Source organism: Gymnodraco acuticeps, unplaced genomic scaffold (assembly GCF_902827175.1).
Source record: "Gymnodraco acuticeps unplaced genomic scaffold, fGymAcu1.1, whole genome shotgun sequence".
Lineage (NCBI taxonomy): Eukaryota > Metazoa > Chordata > Actinopteri > Perciformes > Bathydraconidae > Gymnodraco > Gymnodraco acuticeps.
In genome coordinates, this window is record NW_022991444.1 from 1,926,279 (window position 1) to 1,939,386 (window position 13,108).

General features: G+C 44.0%; 1 protein-coding gene across 1 annotated transcript in view; it reads right to left on the reverse strand.

Annotated features, from left to right (window-relative positions):
* Nucleotides 1–9,002, reverse strand: part of LOC117532903 (LHFPL tetraspan subfamily member 4 protein-like) — a 36,212-nt gene extending 27,210 nt beyond the window's left edge. Inside the window, exon 1 of the mRNA XM_034196500.1 lies at nt 7,802–9,002. Within this exon, the coding sequence (XP_034052391.1) occupies nt 7,802–8,210 (409 nt within the window). The 5' untranslated portion in view covers nt 8,211–9,002. The remainder of the gene's footprint in view (nt 1–7,801) is intronic.
* Nucleotides 9,003–13,108: the final 4,106 nt, after the last annotated feature.

A 13,108-nucleotide genomic window follows, 5' to 3' on the forward strand; every position in this document is an offset into this window, starting at 1 on the left:
TTCCTATCACCGATCCTGAGCCATTTCACAGAGATGTGGAGAAATGCAGAGGTTTTTTGTTTCAATGTAACAAGGTTTTTCGCCAGCGTCCTGTTGCATTTGCTGCTGAAGCAACGAGGATCAATTTTGTTTTGGGATTGCTCCGCGGGAGAGCTTTAACCTGGGCAGAGGCTTTAAACTCTTCGGTGGATTTTGACACTCTACGTTTTGAGAGCTTCTCTGATCGGTTCTCAGCTGTTTTTGATCATCCCAACTCCTCTGGCTCCGCCGAGAATAAGCTGCTTAGCCTGCAACAAGGAATCCGGACAGTGGCTGATTACTCCATTGAGTTTCACACACTCGCTGCAGAGGCTCGATGGGACAAGGCGGCTCTCAAGGCGGTGTTTTGAGAGGATTAAGGGACCAGCTTCGGGACGAATTGGCAGCACGAGACGTTCCAGCGGATCTCTCAGAGCTGATTTCCTTAGTGTCTCGTTTGGACGGTCGTCTGCGGGAGCGCCGAGCTGAGCGGACATGGAGGGATTCACCAGCCTCACTCAGTAAGCCCAGTTTTTCCTCCTACTCTGCTCACTCGGTGTCTAGACCTCCCTCTTTCCCCCCGTCGTCCAGCGTGCGCACCTCTTCTCAGGAGGAGCCCATGCAACTGGGTCGTGCTAGACTTTCTCCGGAGGAGCGTCAGCGCCGGATAGGTGCAGGCCAATGCCTGTATTGTGGAAAAACTGGGCATAGCATTCCCAACTGCCCAGTACTTCCAAACTGGGAGGCTCGTCAGTGAGATTGGGGTTCCTGACGAGTCCACAGCAATCATCTCTAACCCCATCCTTGAGTCGTTTTCTAATTCCCGCCAAGCTCTGTGTTAGTTCTATGACATTGCCTCTCCAGGCTCTCATTGATTCTGGTGCGGAGGATAGCTTTTTGGACCGGGAGCTAGCTGAACAGCTGGGACTCCGCATGGAGCCTCTAGAGGAACCGTTAACTGCCTATGCTCTAAATGGACAAATCATCTCCTCAGTCACAGCACAGTCACCCCTTGTGACTTTAATCACATCCGGAAACCACCGTGAACTTATCCAGTTAAAGGTAATATCCTCTCCTTCCACACCTCTGGTTTTAGGTTACCCGTGGCTACGTACTCACAACCCACACATTGATTGGGCTAAGGGAAGGATTATTGAATGGGATCAGCACTGTCTCGCTAACTGCCTGTGTTCTGCCATACCTTCAACTTCTGTTTCCCCAAATCCTGTTGTCTGCTCTGATGCATCTTTAGATTTGACTGGTGTTCCTGCTACTTACCACGACCTGCGTTGGGTCTTCAGCAAAGAGAGGGCTCTCTCTTCCTTCCCACCGACCCTACGACTGCCCAATTGATCTGCTCTCTGGAGCTCCTCTACCCTCCAGCCGCCTCTACAATCTGTCCCGTCCTGAGAGGGAGGCTATGGAGCTTTATATCACGGATTCTGTGGCTGCTGGTATTATTCGTCCCTCCTCTTCTCCTGTGGGTGCCGGGTTCTTCTTTGTAGGCAAGAAGGATAAGTTGCTACGACCTTGCATAGAGTTTCAGGGGTTAAACAATATCACGGTCAAGAACAAGTACCCATTACCCCTTCTCACCTCAGCTTTTGAACCTCTCCAAGAGGCAACCCTGTTCACCAAGCTTGACCTTCAAAACGCCTATCATCTGATCCGCATCCGCCAGGGGGATGAATGGAAGACAGCGTTTAACACTCCATTGGGCCATTTTGAATATCTGGTCATGCCTTTTGGTCTCACTAACGCCCCAGCAGTTTTCCAGGCTATGGTCAATGATGTCTTGCGTGACTTCCTTAACCGCTTTGTCTTTGTCTACATAGACGACATCCTGATTTTCTCCAGGAATCAGGAGGAACACGAGAACCATGTCCGCAGGGTCCTACAGAGACTGCTGGAGAACAAGCTCTATGTTAAGGCGGGGAAGTGTGAGTTCCACCAGAACCGGATCAGCTTCCTGGGCTATATCATCAGCCAGGGCAAGGTGGAGGCAGACCCTGGAAAGATCAAGGCAGTGGTGGAGTGGCCAGTCCCAACTACAAGGAGGGAGCTCCAGAGGTTTCTGGGATTTGCCAACTTTTACCGTCGCTTCATCCGGAACTTCAGTAAGGTAGCTGCACCTCTCTCCAGACTCACCTCCATCAACATCACGTTCTGTTGGACTCCAGAGGCTAACAGAGCTTTCATCAAACTCAAGTCCTTGTTCACCTCAGCTCCCATCCTTATTCAGCCAAACACATAAAAGCAGTTTGTTGTGGAGGTGGACGCGTCTGACACTGGAGTAGGAGCAGTTTTGTCTCAGACGGCTGGTCCTGATAACATCCTCCATCCCTGTGTTTTTTTTTCACGTCGCCTCTCTCCTGCGGAGTGCAATTATGATGTTGGTAACAGGGAGCTTCTGGCTGTTAAGTTGGCACTAGAGGAGTGGAGACACTGGCTCGAAGGCAGCAAGCAGCCTTTCCTGGTCTGGACGGACCACAAGAATCTCTCCTACATCCAGTCGGCGAAGCGACTGAACTCCCGACAGGCCAGGTGGGCTCTGTTCTTCTGTCGCTTCGACTTTTGCCTCACCTTCTGCCCTGGCTCCAGGAATGTAAAGCCCGATGCTCTGTCTAGGCTATACTCTCCTGACTCTCCCGAGCCTCCAGATGCTTCAATCCTTCCCAAGAGTTGTGTAGTAGGCTCTTGGGAGATTAATAACACCATCCTGGAGGCATTGAGAAAGCAACCAGACCCAGGCAATGGTCCTCCGAACCGTCGGTTTGTTCCTGATGCTGCCCACTCCAAGGTGCTACAGTGGGTCCACAATTCCCGGTTCTCAATCCATCCCAGAGTAAACCACACTCTTTCTTTCCTGAAGAGACATTTCTGGTGGCCAACGATCAACAGGGACACTCTGGAGTACGTTTCTGCCTGTCCCACGTGTGCTAAGAGTAAGTCCTCCCAACAGTCTCCTGCAGGGTTGCTCCAGCCCCTACCTATCCCTAGTCGTCCCTGGTCACACATCGCACTGGATTTTGTTACCGGCCTGCCCCCCTCCCAGGGCAACACCACAATCCTCACTGTAGTAGACCGGTTTTCCAAGTCGGCTCACTTCGTTGCTCTTCCAAAACTCCCGTCAGCCCTGGAGACCTCCCAATTCCTCACAGAACATGTTTTCCAGTTACATGGTATCCCTTCCGACATTGTCTCAGACCGCGGACCCCAGTTCACCTCTCGAGTTTGGAAGGAGTTTTGTCAATCCCTGGGAGCCTCAGTCAGCCTGACTTCTGGATATCACCCCCAATCAAACGGCCAAACAGAACGAACAAATCAGGACCTGGAGTCAGCTCTCCGCTGCATCACCGACCGAAACCCCTCTACTTGGAGCACTCATCTCTCCTGGGTTGAGTACTCCCACAACGCACTCACCTGCTCCGCTACTGGTCTCTCCCCCTTTGAGGCTTCATTAGGGTACCAGCCGCCCCTGTTCCCCGAAGAGGAGCGAGACTTAGCAGTTCCCTCTGTCCAGCAGCATGTGCGTCGCTGTCAGAAGATCTGGAGAGATACACGATCTGCCCTTCTCCAGACTTCTGCACGGAACCAGCGATCAGCCAACCGTCACAGAAGGGCAGCTCCTCCATACGTCCCAGGCCAGTCAGTCTGGTTGTCCTCCCGCAACATTCCTCTCATCTCTGAGTCCAAGAAGCTTTCCCCACGCTTCATTGGTCCTTTTCCCATCCTAAGGATCATTAACCCTTCCGCAGTCCGGTTGAAGCTTCCCAGAGCTCTGAGAATTCACCCCACTTTCCACGTGTCTCAGATTAAGCTGGTTCACACCAGTGAATTGAGCCCTCCGGCCTTACCCCCTCCTCCCGCCCGTATTATCGACAATCACCCTGCTTATACGGTGCACCGTCTTTTGGACGTCAGACGTCGGGGCAGGGGAATTCCAGTATCTGGTGGACTGGGAGGGTTATGGCCTCGAGGAGCGATGCTGGGTTCCTCGTTCCCGTGTCCTGGACCCAATCATGGTGCGGGCCTTTCACAGGGCTCATCCAAACAAGCCTGGTGGTCGCCAGGTGGCTCCCATTGAGGGGGGGGGGGGGGGGTACTGTGAGGAATTGCGGTATCTCCTTCTCCTTTTTTCTGTTTGTTTGTCTATCTGTTTGTCTGTCTTCCTGGCTGGGCGTGGTTGACCTACTTTCCGTTTTCCACCAACTTACCTCCGCTCCTGTTTCTCATCATCACTGATTACCACCACTCACCTGCTGCTGCTTAAAACTCCGGTTCGATCATCAGACTTCGCCAGTTCTTCGTATACTCACAGTGGTAAACTCCAGTTCCGGCTGACTAGATTTTCTAGTTCTTTTTGTATACTCTTCCTGTTGGATTTTTTCGTATGCTAATCCTGTTCTGTTTTTTTGCCTGTTCCAGAAACTCCACATTCCATTTCGTCCTGCCTGCCACGTCCAGCCCAACCTCCGTCTCAGCCCTGCTCCACGTTCTCCCCACTCTGTTCAGAGTTTGCTTTGTCCCCTGCCTGGTTTTTGTGGACTTATTAAATCCAGTCTTTTTGACACTTCACCTAAGTCTCCGTCCCAGTGTTCTTGCATAGCGGGTTCAAGTTTTGTGTCTCTTTACGAGGAGTTTAACACAGGCTGTGTTTTGGTGACTGCCTATTTTTGTTAGCCTCATTCCTTTTATCCCACTTTCGAAGTGAGGTTTTTTTTAGTTTATTTTGTTGTTAGTTATTTTGTTTATACTAACTTGTTAAAACTCTTATTTAAAGAGTCTCCCTTAGTTCCTTTTGTTGTTCGTTTAAACTGGTGCCTTTGTGGCCTTTCGTTTTGATTGTGGCTGTTTGTTGCCAATTTTATTGTGCTCAGTCATTAAACAACTTCCACTTCCAATTCCAACTGGTTATATGTTACTTTCCACGAGCCGGGACGTAACAACGTGCGACCGCAAAATAGTGGCAACGGTGATATACATTTCGGTGTGAGTATAAAAATGTGTGTAATTGTTCACGGTTGGCCATGAGCATTGGGAATACACATATTCTAAAATCAAGAACAAATGCTGTTGATTTTCTTAAAGAGATCCTATTATTCTTTTTGGGGTTTTCCCTTTCCTGTCTATAGGTTTTTGTATTTAAAGGCTAATATCCCTTTGTTTCTCTCCAAACACTCCCTCCCTGCCTGAAACGCCTTCATGGGACTCTTTCGTTTACACCTGTGACATATTGACATCACTATGTAACATGTGTGCTTCTATTGGCTAGAACTGCTCCCCAATGTACGTGATAGGCTAAGGGTCGGGACATTCCAGACACCTCTCAAAGCGGTTGACCAATCGCAACAGAGCAGGCCAGCTAACCAATCAGAGCAGACTGAGCTCTGGTTTCAGACAGAGGGTGAACAGAGGTGCTGCAGCACAGGCAGTATGAGAAAAATAAAGAGCTTTTTGTTCATTAAAGCATGGAGACATGTCACTGTAGAGATACTACACACTGATAGGAACGTGAAATGAGCTTTATACATGTGCTACTGTATGTCCTCTTTAAAGTTTACTTTTACATTTGGTATTGTAAATATCTTCTTCTGCTCAGTAGAAGTTGAACGCAGTCTAATAAATCTATACTTTGAACAAGATGAAGTGATATAATGGCTAGATGTTTGATAACTTATAGAGAGATGTTTGTGTGTGTGTTTTATCTGATCCGGATGGTTACTAATTCCTTTTCTTTATGGCGGTCATTTTTGAGCGGGAACACCATGGCTGTTACAAAGTTGACTAAATCATCCAAAATTCAATGAAAGTGGTGATCAGCAATTGTATATGTTCAAATGTCTAATGTGAAGGATATCATAAAGCCTTAATGCAATCGAATGTAAAACAAAAAAGTTATGATTGATGAAAGTAGTACATCGGTCAGATTTGACCCGAAGACAACAGGAGGGTTAAAGGCATTTTAATACAAAACAAATTGAAATGATACATTTAAGTAGGATTTTCAATGCAAGATTGTAGTTAATTGTGGTGAAGTTTTTCATTAGACTATGAATGACTTTTCCCCACTGCATTTCATTTATGTCCTGCTTGATTAATGGCTTGTGGAAGGACCTGGGTCCCATTCCTGTTAAGTCATGAAGATTTAGATAGAGAGAGTACATTTCTTACGTCTGCTTTTCTGTCTGATTATTGCTGATCTCAGAGCACCTTTTCAACACACTCGGCAGAACGGAGCACAGAGTGGGCAGATGAGGATGAGGAAAGCAACAATACAGGAGGAAAAAAGTGCTGATCTCTCTATCTCTGTCTCCCCCTTCCTTTTCTCCCTCCCTCTCATGCTGACTGTTTCTGTACAGAAAACTCACTCCCACGCTATTCTGCCTGGCCTATTTATCACATTGATCAGTTTATAAAGAAGTCGGGTGTACACAGGAGGCTCCCTAGAAATGCGCCTACGAGAAAGAATCGTGATTTATTTGCTCCTTCTGAAAGATACGCTCATGCTACTCACAGGTGTAGTTTCGTTGACATGGTCATGTTACCCACTTGGCCTTGTGACATCTAATCGCCTTGGATTACAACCCAATTCCTGATGTTCCTGTGTGAGCTATTCAGAGATCATACAATATGGGCAATTGACTGTATATCCTGTCAGTGGAATAAAACTGCTTAAAACTCAGCGGAAAAAATTAGAGGATTAATGTCATTTTATGATTCATATTTTAGTTGATTTTATGAAGCTAAATTGCAAAACTGATACGATTTTGAACGTCAATCACTGCTTTTCTTCAGCACCTGTGATAGTAAACTGAATATTGGTGCAGTGATGATGTTTTTTCAGACCGATTCGGAAGTTGGCATCGCAAGGGCTCCCTTCAATGGGATTTTTCCATTGGATTTTAGAATATTGCAGAAAATAAAACTGCAACAGTGCATGGCCTTTACCCTTTGGACTGCAGCGTGTTGATTTCAGACAATGGATCTGCAGCACAAACACGTTGCTTCTTATTGCTACAATCACCAGTCCTGTAAGAACGTGCTGGTCCTAAGCATACTGACCTCAGGAGTCTGTAACGATGTTTCATGATGTCACTACTCTAGCCTTCACGTAGGAATTTCATATGGTCATGTGATTGTCCTATCTAACATACCTTTGCTGTTTAATGTGGAGATCAAAAGGCTGCAGCGATGACTGTAAAGATGCATTGGTTAACTGACTAAAAAGTCTAAAATAAAAGAATGCATTCATTAGACTATACGCCATTGTGTGCAACAACACTTATGTGTAGTCTGTTCCTGGCTAATATTATACTGGATGCTACTTCTTAGTTAGTCCATCCTTTTCCGAAACACAAATCTGTATCTATGCAGTATATCATTTACAGTAACCTACCTGCTACCACACTTCCTTCCATTTTACTAAATGTTACAATCTTACTTTAATGTGTACTTCTGTAAATTGTAATATTTAAAATATTAAAATAGAGACGGGAAAAAAAATAGAAAACTATCTAAACGTTGCTCTTAAAATGTAAACTCTCCCTCTGTTGGACGAATAAAGGAATTATGATTCTGTTTAAAAATGCATGTGAAATATCCTATTACCTATATGGTGATGTAAAGCAACATCAACACTCCTGGTTGCCTGCAATGTGTGTTTGTGTGCACTTTAAACACTGTGTTTAATCGAGTTTCTGGTGTTTTTTTGCATTTTTTTGCCTGAAAAACACGAAATAAAGCATTTTCTCGAAGAGATAACAATGCCAGGATCACCTACCGCACAGCAGCTGCATCCAGGCGCAGGTCTTGTAAACAGTGCAGGTGTTGCAGAAGAAGAAGAGCATCATGCAGGCGATGCAGCTGAGGGTCAGCACCATGGACAGCAACACGAACACCGAGGCCGCCTTGAAGGCTCCGGACGGGATGGAGCTGAAGTCGGAGAAGCTGCCCACGCAGGCGAACTCCCGGTTGGGCGACGGCCCGGTGCCCACGCAGTGGTGGAAGAGACCGAAGTAGCCGGCCTGCGGCGTGTTGACGCTGTCTCCGATCCAGTAGGGCTGGATGAACACCACCACGTTGACGATGGCGAAGCAGATGGTGAAGATGGCCCACAGCACCCCGATGGCTCGGGAGTTGCGCATGTAATTGTCATGGTAGATCTTGGAGGCTTCTTGGGAAGGCAACATGTTTGGGTTTTGTATCTCTCTTTCCACCCCCTCATAGAAGAAAACAACTCTATATCAAATGTGCTTAGATTTCCCCCACTTTGGCTATTGTTAAAGGCTATTAAGTGGGCCTACATAACCACACGGTAGAAAAATGTAACCTGCAAATGTGTGTGTGATATCACAAGGCTGAACATGGTAAAACTGAATGAGGGGGAAATGCTACATCGGAGCAGTAGAAAAAAATCATAGCCATACCTACACCACTATAATGAATAATTTACCAAGACCAGTGATTCAACATTGCTGTCTAAGGCTCGCTTTTTTGGGGCTACACCATGAAGATTGAAAAAAATCCATATAAACAGGATTTCCCCCCTGTAATTTCACAGTGGAGGTGGGTTAAAGCTGGGTTTCATCCTCATCCATCAGTGCGGAGCTTCCTTCGGGATGTCCTTTTATTACCGATCCGTGAGAGGGGTACGTGCGTCTCGGTGCCGTTCTAGCGCCAGCGGTGGAGCCCGTTTTTACCTTCCGAGGCATCCGTGGGGGGGGGGTGCTCACCCTTTTCCCCTCCGGTAACCTTTAGTGTCCACGCGAAAAATGAAAAAAAAGAAATAAAACCGGTTTCAACACGAGCCCTCTGTCAAATCTCAACAGTCCTTTCTCGCAAATCCGACATCCTCCACCGCCTCGACTCCATTATCATCATGTTTTTGTCGTAGCCTTTATCCAGTATGTCTCCTCTCCCTCTCTCCCCCCTCTGTCTCTTTCTCCGTCCTCCTCCTCCCGTTTCTCTGCGCGCACCCCCCGGAAGATGTTGATGTTGTACTGATGACAGCGATGGAGCGCGTTCTCGTATACGCGGGCGCAGCACCATGAGTACAGGGGGGAATTTGTATTAAAAAGCGCGTTCCCTTGCCTGTTCACCTTCAATTTGAACGTTTGGATGATCAATAAGTGTTTCCTAAGAAGAGGTGGCATTACAAATCATGGAGCCATATGTAGGAAGACCTTTTTGAATCTACAAGTCTTGTTAGTTTTTGTGTTGTTATTAGCAGTGGTGGAAGAAGTACTCAAATCCATTACTTAAATTAAGCAAATACTACATTGAATAAATACTCTTTCAAAATTCAAGTAAAACTACAAAAGTATTGGCAAGTATAACAAAAAAAGTAAACTTCAATTGCGTTATGGCTGATTTAAGAATACTGTATTAAACGACTGGATTATGGTTATATTAATATCGCATACTTTTCATGCTGTTACTGGATGTCTAACAGCATCCATGTCTTTGCCTCTAATTATATGTGAACGTTTGTTTATAAATTGATTTATATTCTATATTATTTCATAATATAAATCTATAAAGTAATTTGTAACACTGTGAGATAAATGTATTGGAGTAAAAAGTATGGTTCCAAAAGGTAGTAGTAGTATAAAGTACATTTGAAATAGTCAGGAAAAGTGCAAGTACCTCAACATTGTACTTAAGTTCAGTACTCGAGTAAATGGACTTTATTATAGTCCACCACTGGTTATAAGGTGCAATGATGCTAATACTGTACTTTGACTACACTTTGAGTGACTCTATTAGGCTTCGGTAATAACGGATTACATGAACCGGGATTACAAAATCAAGATGCAGAACATCTATAACTGTATTCCCTTACAGTTAAAAAAAATACATCATCAGATTCCTGTTATTTCTCTAAAACGTGGGGATTACAAGCAGGGTTATAATATTACAACAAATATAAAAGGAGTTTATAGTGTTTGTTGTAAAAGGACGCCTACTGCCTGCATCTGCTTTATGGTTTTCACTTTCTGTATTCAGCAGGTGAACCTATGTGTTCATCAAATAGTGTGTGTGAGCTTAACTGTGTGTGTTAAACTAAAACGGAGCATTTTCTGTCAGCTCAGATTCTATTTCTGCTGTTTTAAACTGTAGTCTGTGCTCATGTGTTTCAGTGTTGGTGTATAGGCTACTGCCTGAATGAGCTTCATGACAGGCAGACTAAATATCTTAGTTTCTTATTTTCTAAGGTCATATTATTCTGGTGTTCTACATAACACACTTAAAACATCTCTTGGATTTGTCTTTTCTCTCTTTTTTATTTGCATTGCTTTTGATATTGAAGCAATGGAAAAGTAAATTGAAATATTGTGAAAACGTTGAAGCTTTTCCTTTTTAATCCATCACGTCAGTCTATATGTACTTTTGAATTGGTGTTCCACATTATAAACATCCCCCTTATTAGATCCTTGTATCGGTGAACATTATTCACAAAGTTATTTAAAGAGCTCTTTAGGTGAAAAACTATAAGCAGCAGGGAGGAGGACCTTTGAGAGGCTTGAGAGTTTCTTAAGCATAGGAGAAAATGGCAGACGAACAAAGAGGCAGGAGAACAATCCCATACCTTTCAATGAGCAGGGTTGTCTGGGAGACTTCAACACTGCGTTTACTTTTTTAGTTAATTCTTTGAGAAAGTGAAGTGTTTTACATAGATGGTGCAAGCTCAGAACTACTTGTTACTACTTAGTTTAGGGAACACAAGTACTTGGTAACATCATGAGGAAACATCATGGTTAAGTATTATTACACATTGACTCACTGTTCCACAGAAATAAACAGTGTGTTGCCCAGGGGCGTCGCCTGGGGTAGAAAGCCCCGGATGTTTTTTCTTTAGCCCCGGACAAATTCTCCCTCAATAATATAATACATTAACCTACTTTACCTATAGGACGGACGGCAGAATTGTAATTTCCCATGTTCAGTGAATGCAACACAGAGGCACGACGACGCCACCAGACCAATCAGAGAGTTGCATGGAAATAAACGTGTTTTATTGGCTGACAGGTACGTACCTCCTCTATGACAATGTTTCAACTTTAAATTGTCAGCCCTGGACGCGGAGATTCTGAAGATGGACATTAGACATTTCTTTAATAAAAAAGACGGCAATTCTCAAGTGGTGGCTCACACAACAACCCCAGAGCCACCACCTGAGCCAGGTGAACAAGGTATGTACCTGTCAGTAAACTTACAAGTTATGCGAACATGTAAGCAAAGCATACATTATAGCTACGTTGACGTTACTTTGAATCGCGCGGGTAAGCTAAACCGTTAGCAAGTAGCTATAGCTAGCCAGATATATTAAATAAACACTTTGTCATACAATCTAAATGTTGTGTTTTTTAGCGTTACTTGGTGATTTCAAAGAAAGCTCTCTGGGAAATGTTGACTTACTGTCTGTGTTCGACATGAAGCTAGAAGCTGCCTTACAGCAGTACACAGTTGATCCTGATTCCTGAGTCCTGTCAGTTAAAGTGTTTCATAGTTAGCTTAGCTAAGCATCAACCTAGCACTGAAATATATGGATATTATGTGACAGTATTTCTGAGAAAAAGTCAGCTGAAATGGTGGCATAGTTGCCACTGCTTTACGTGTCGACAGCATGTTTGAACGTATTTGCAGCAGTAAATGTGGCTGTCTGGCCACTGACGTTGCCATAACAACACCTGCATTTAAATGTGCAACCTCTTTTGTGACAGATTTTTGCAAGAAATTATAATTCTTCTGATTGATATTTCCTATTGACAGCTAGTTTCTATGTGAACATTATGAGATGGACAGCCAGCTAACAAGCTTTGTATACAAATATTTCAGATCAAAGCCAATCCAGTGGGGCTCCTGAAAGGGGGAAGGGACACTATGCTCCCAAATATTAAGCCTTGACCCGCATCTTAAAATTGATATGATCCAAAAATATCTGCATTGTCGGAGGCCTTTTTTCCTCATTATCATGTCAAATTGTACAGCTTTCCTTAGTGTTGAAAGCAGAAAGATGACTATATTAGAGTATTAAGTGAAAATGACTATATTAAAGTTTTAAGTAAATATATTAAGTGAATTACTCAAACTGCATTTGTATAGGAATGATTATGTCCTATTGGCAGATAACTACTCTAACAGTGATATCTACAAGAGATGTAAATGTAACTATTTTCAATTGGTTAGTATTACATTTTGTGACAGTGTGGTGACACTCATTTTAATGAAGACAAATGTGTGTATCTTGAAATTCATGTATTTGACAGAGCTGGAAACTGATGCATACTTGTTTGTGTTTACCTACACAGTCATCACAGATGAGCCAAACAGAGTAGAGGATGAAGAAAGGAGAACAGGAGAAAGGGACACACAAGAAGGAGATACAACAGACAAGAACAACAATGGAGACAACAATGAACAGGAACACCAGAACACACAAGAGTCAATGAGTAACATGACTGATTTAGGGACTGCAGATACAGGGCCAAGGCAAGTGAGACATCACTGCTTTCCATCCAGCATGTTTAGCCAGCAAAAGAGATCATTTCAACCGCAAACAGCAATTGATGAGGGATTATTATTTCCTCCTTCCATCCCTTTTTTCTGTTTAATCTGATTACTAACAACTTCTAATAATTTGACATAGTTTATGATTTAATTGGAAAATGAAGTGTTTTTAAATAATAAACCCGTTTCTGATTCTGATTCTTTGATTTATTTTTGACATCTGGGTGTTGAGAGATGTATCCATATCTCTTAATGTTGCTCTCAAAGTGCACAAGATTGATGCTTTTAACTTCAATATTTAAAAAAAATCTTCCTGGGGGACCCCAGAGGAGGTGAGTTCCCCCCAAAATAGCACTTTATCTCTGCTTATGTAACTCCGGTGTAGTGTCCCCTCGGCAACAGATCACTCAGAGCTGATTACTTTCCTGCATTTCAATGGACAGCATATAAAAAGGACACGTGAGCTGCATTGCTTAAGAGATCCTCTCATGCTATCTCTTTTACAAAATAAGTGTCCAGTCAACAACAAAACATCAGTGATCGTATAGTGGTAGTATATTTTTAACAAGCAATGTGA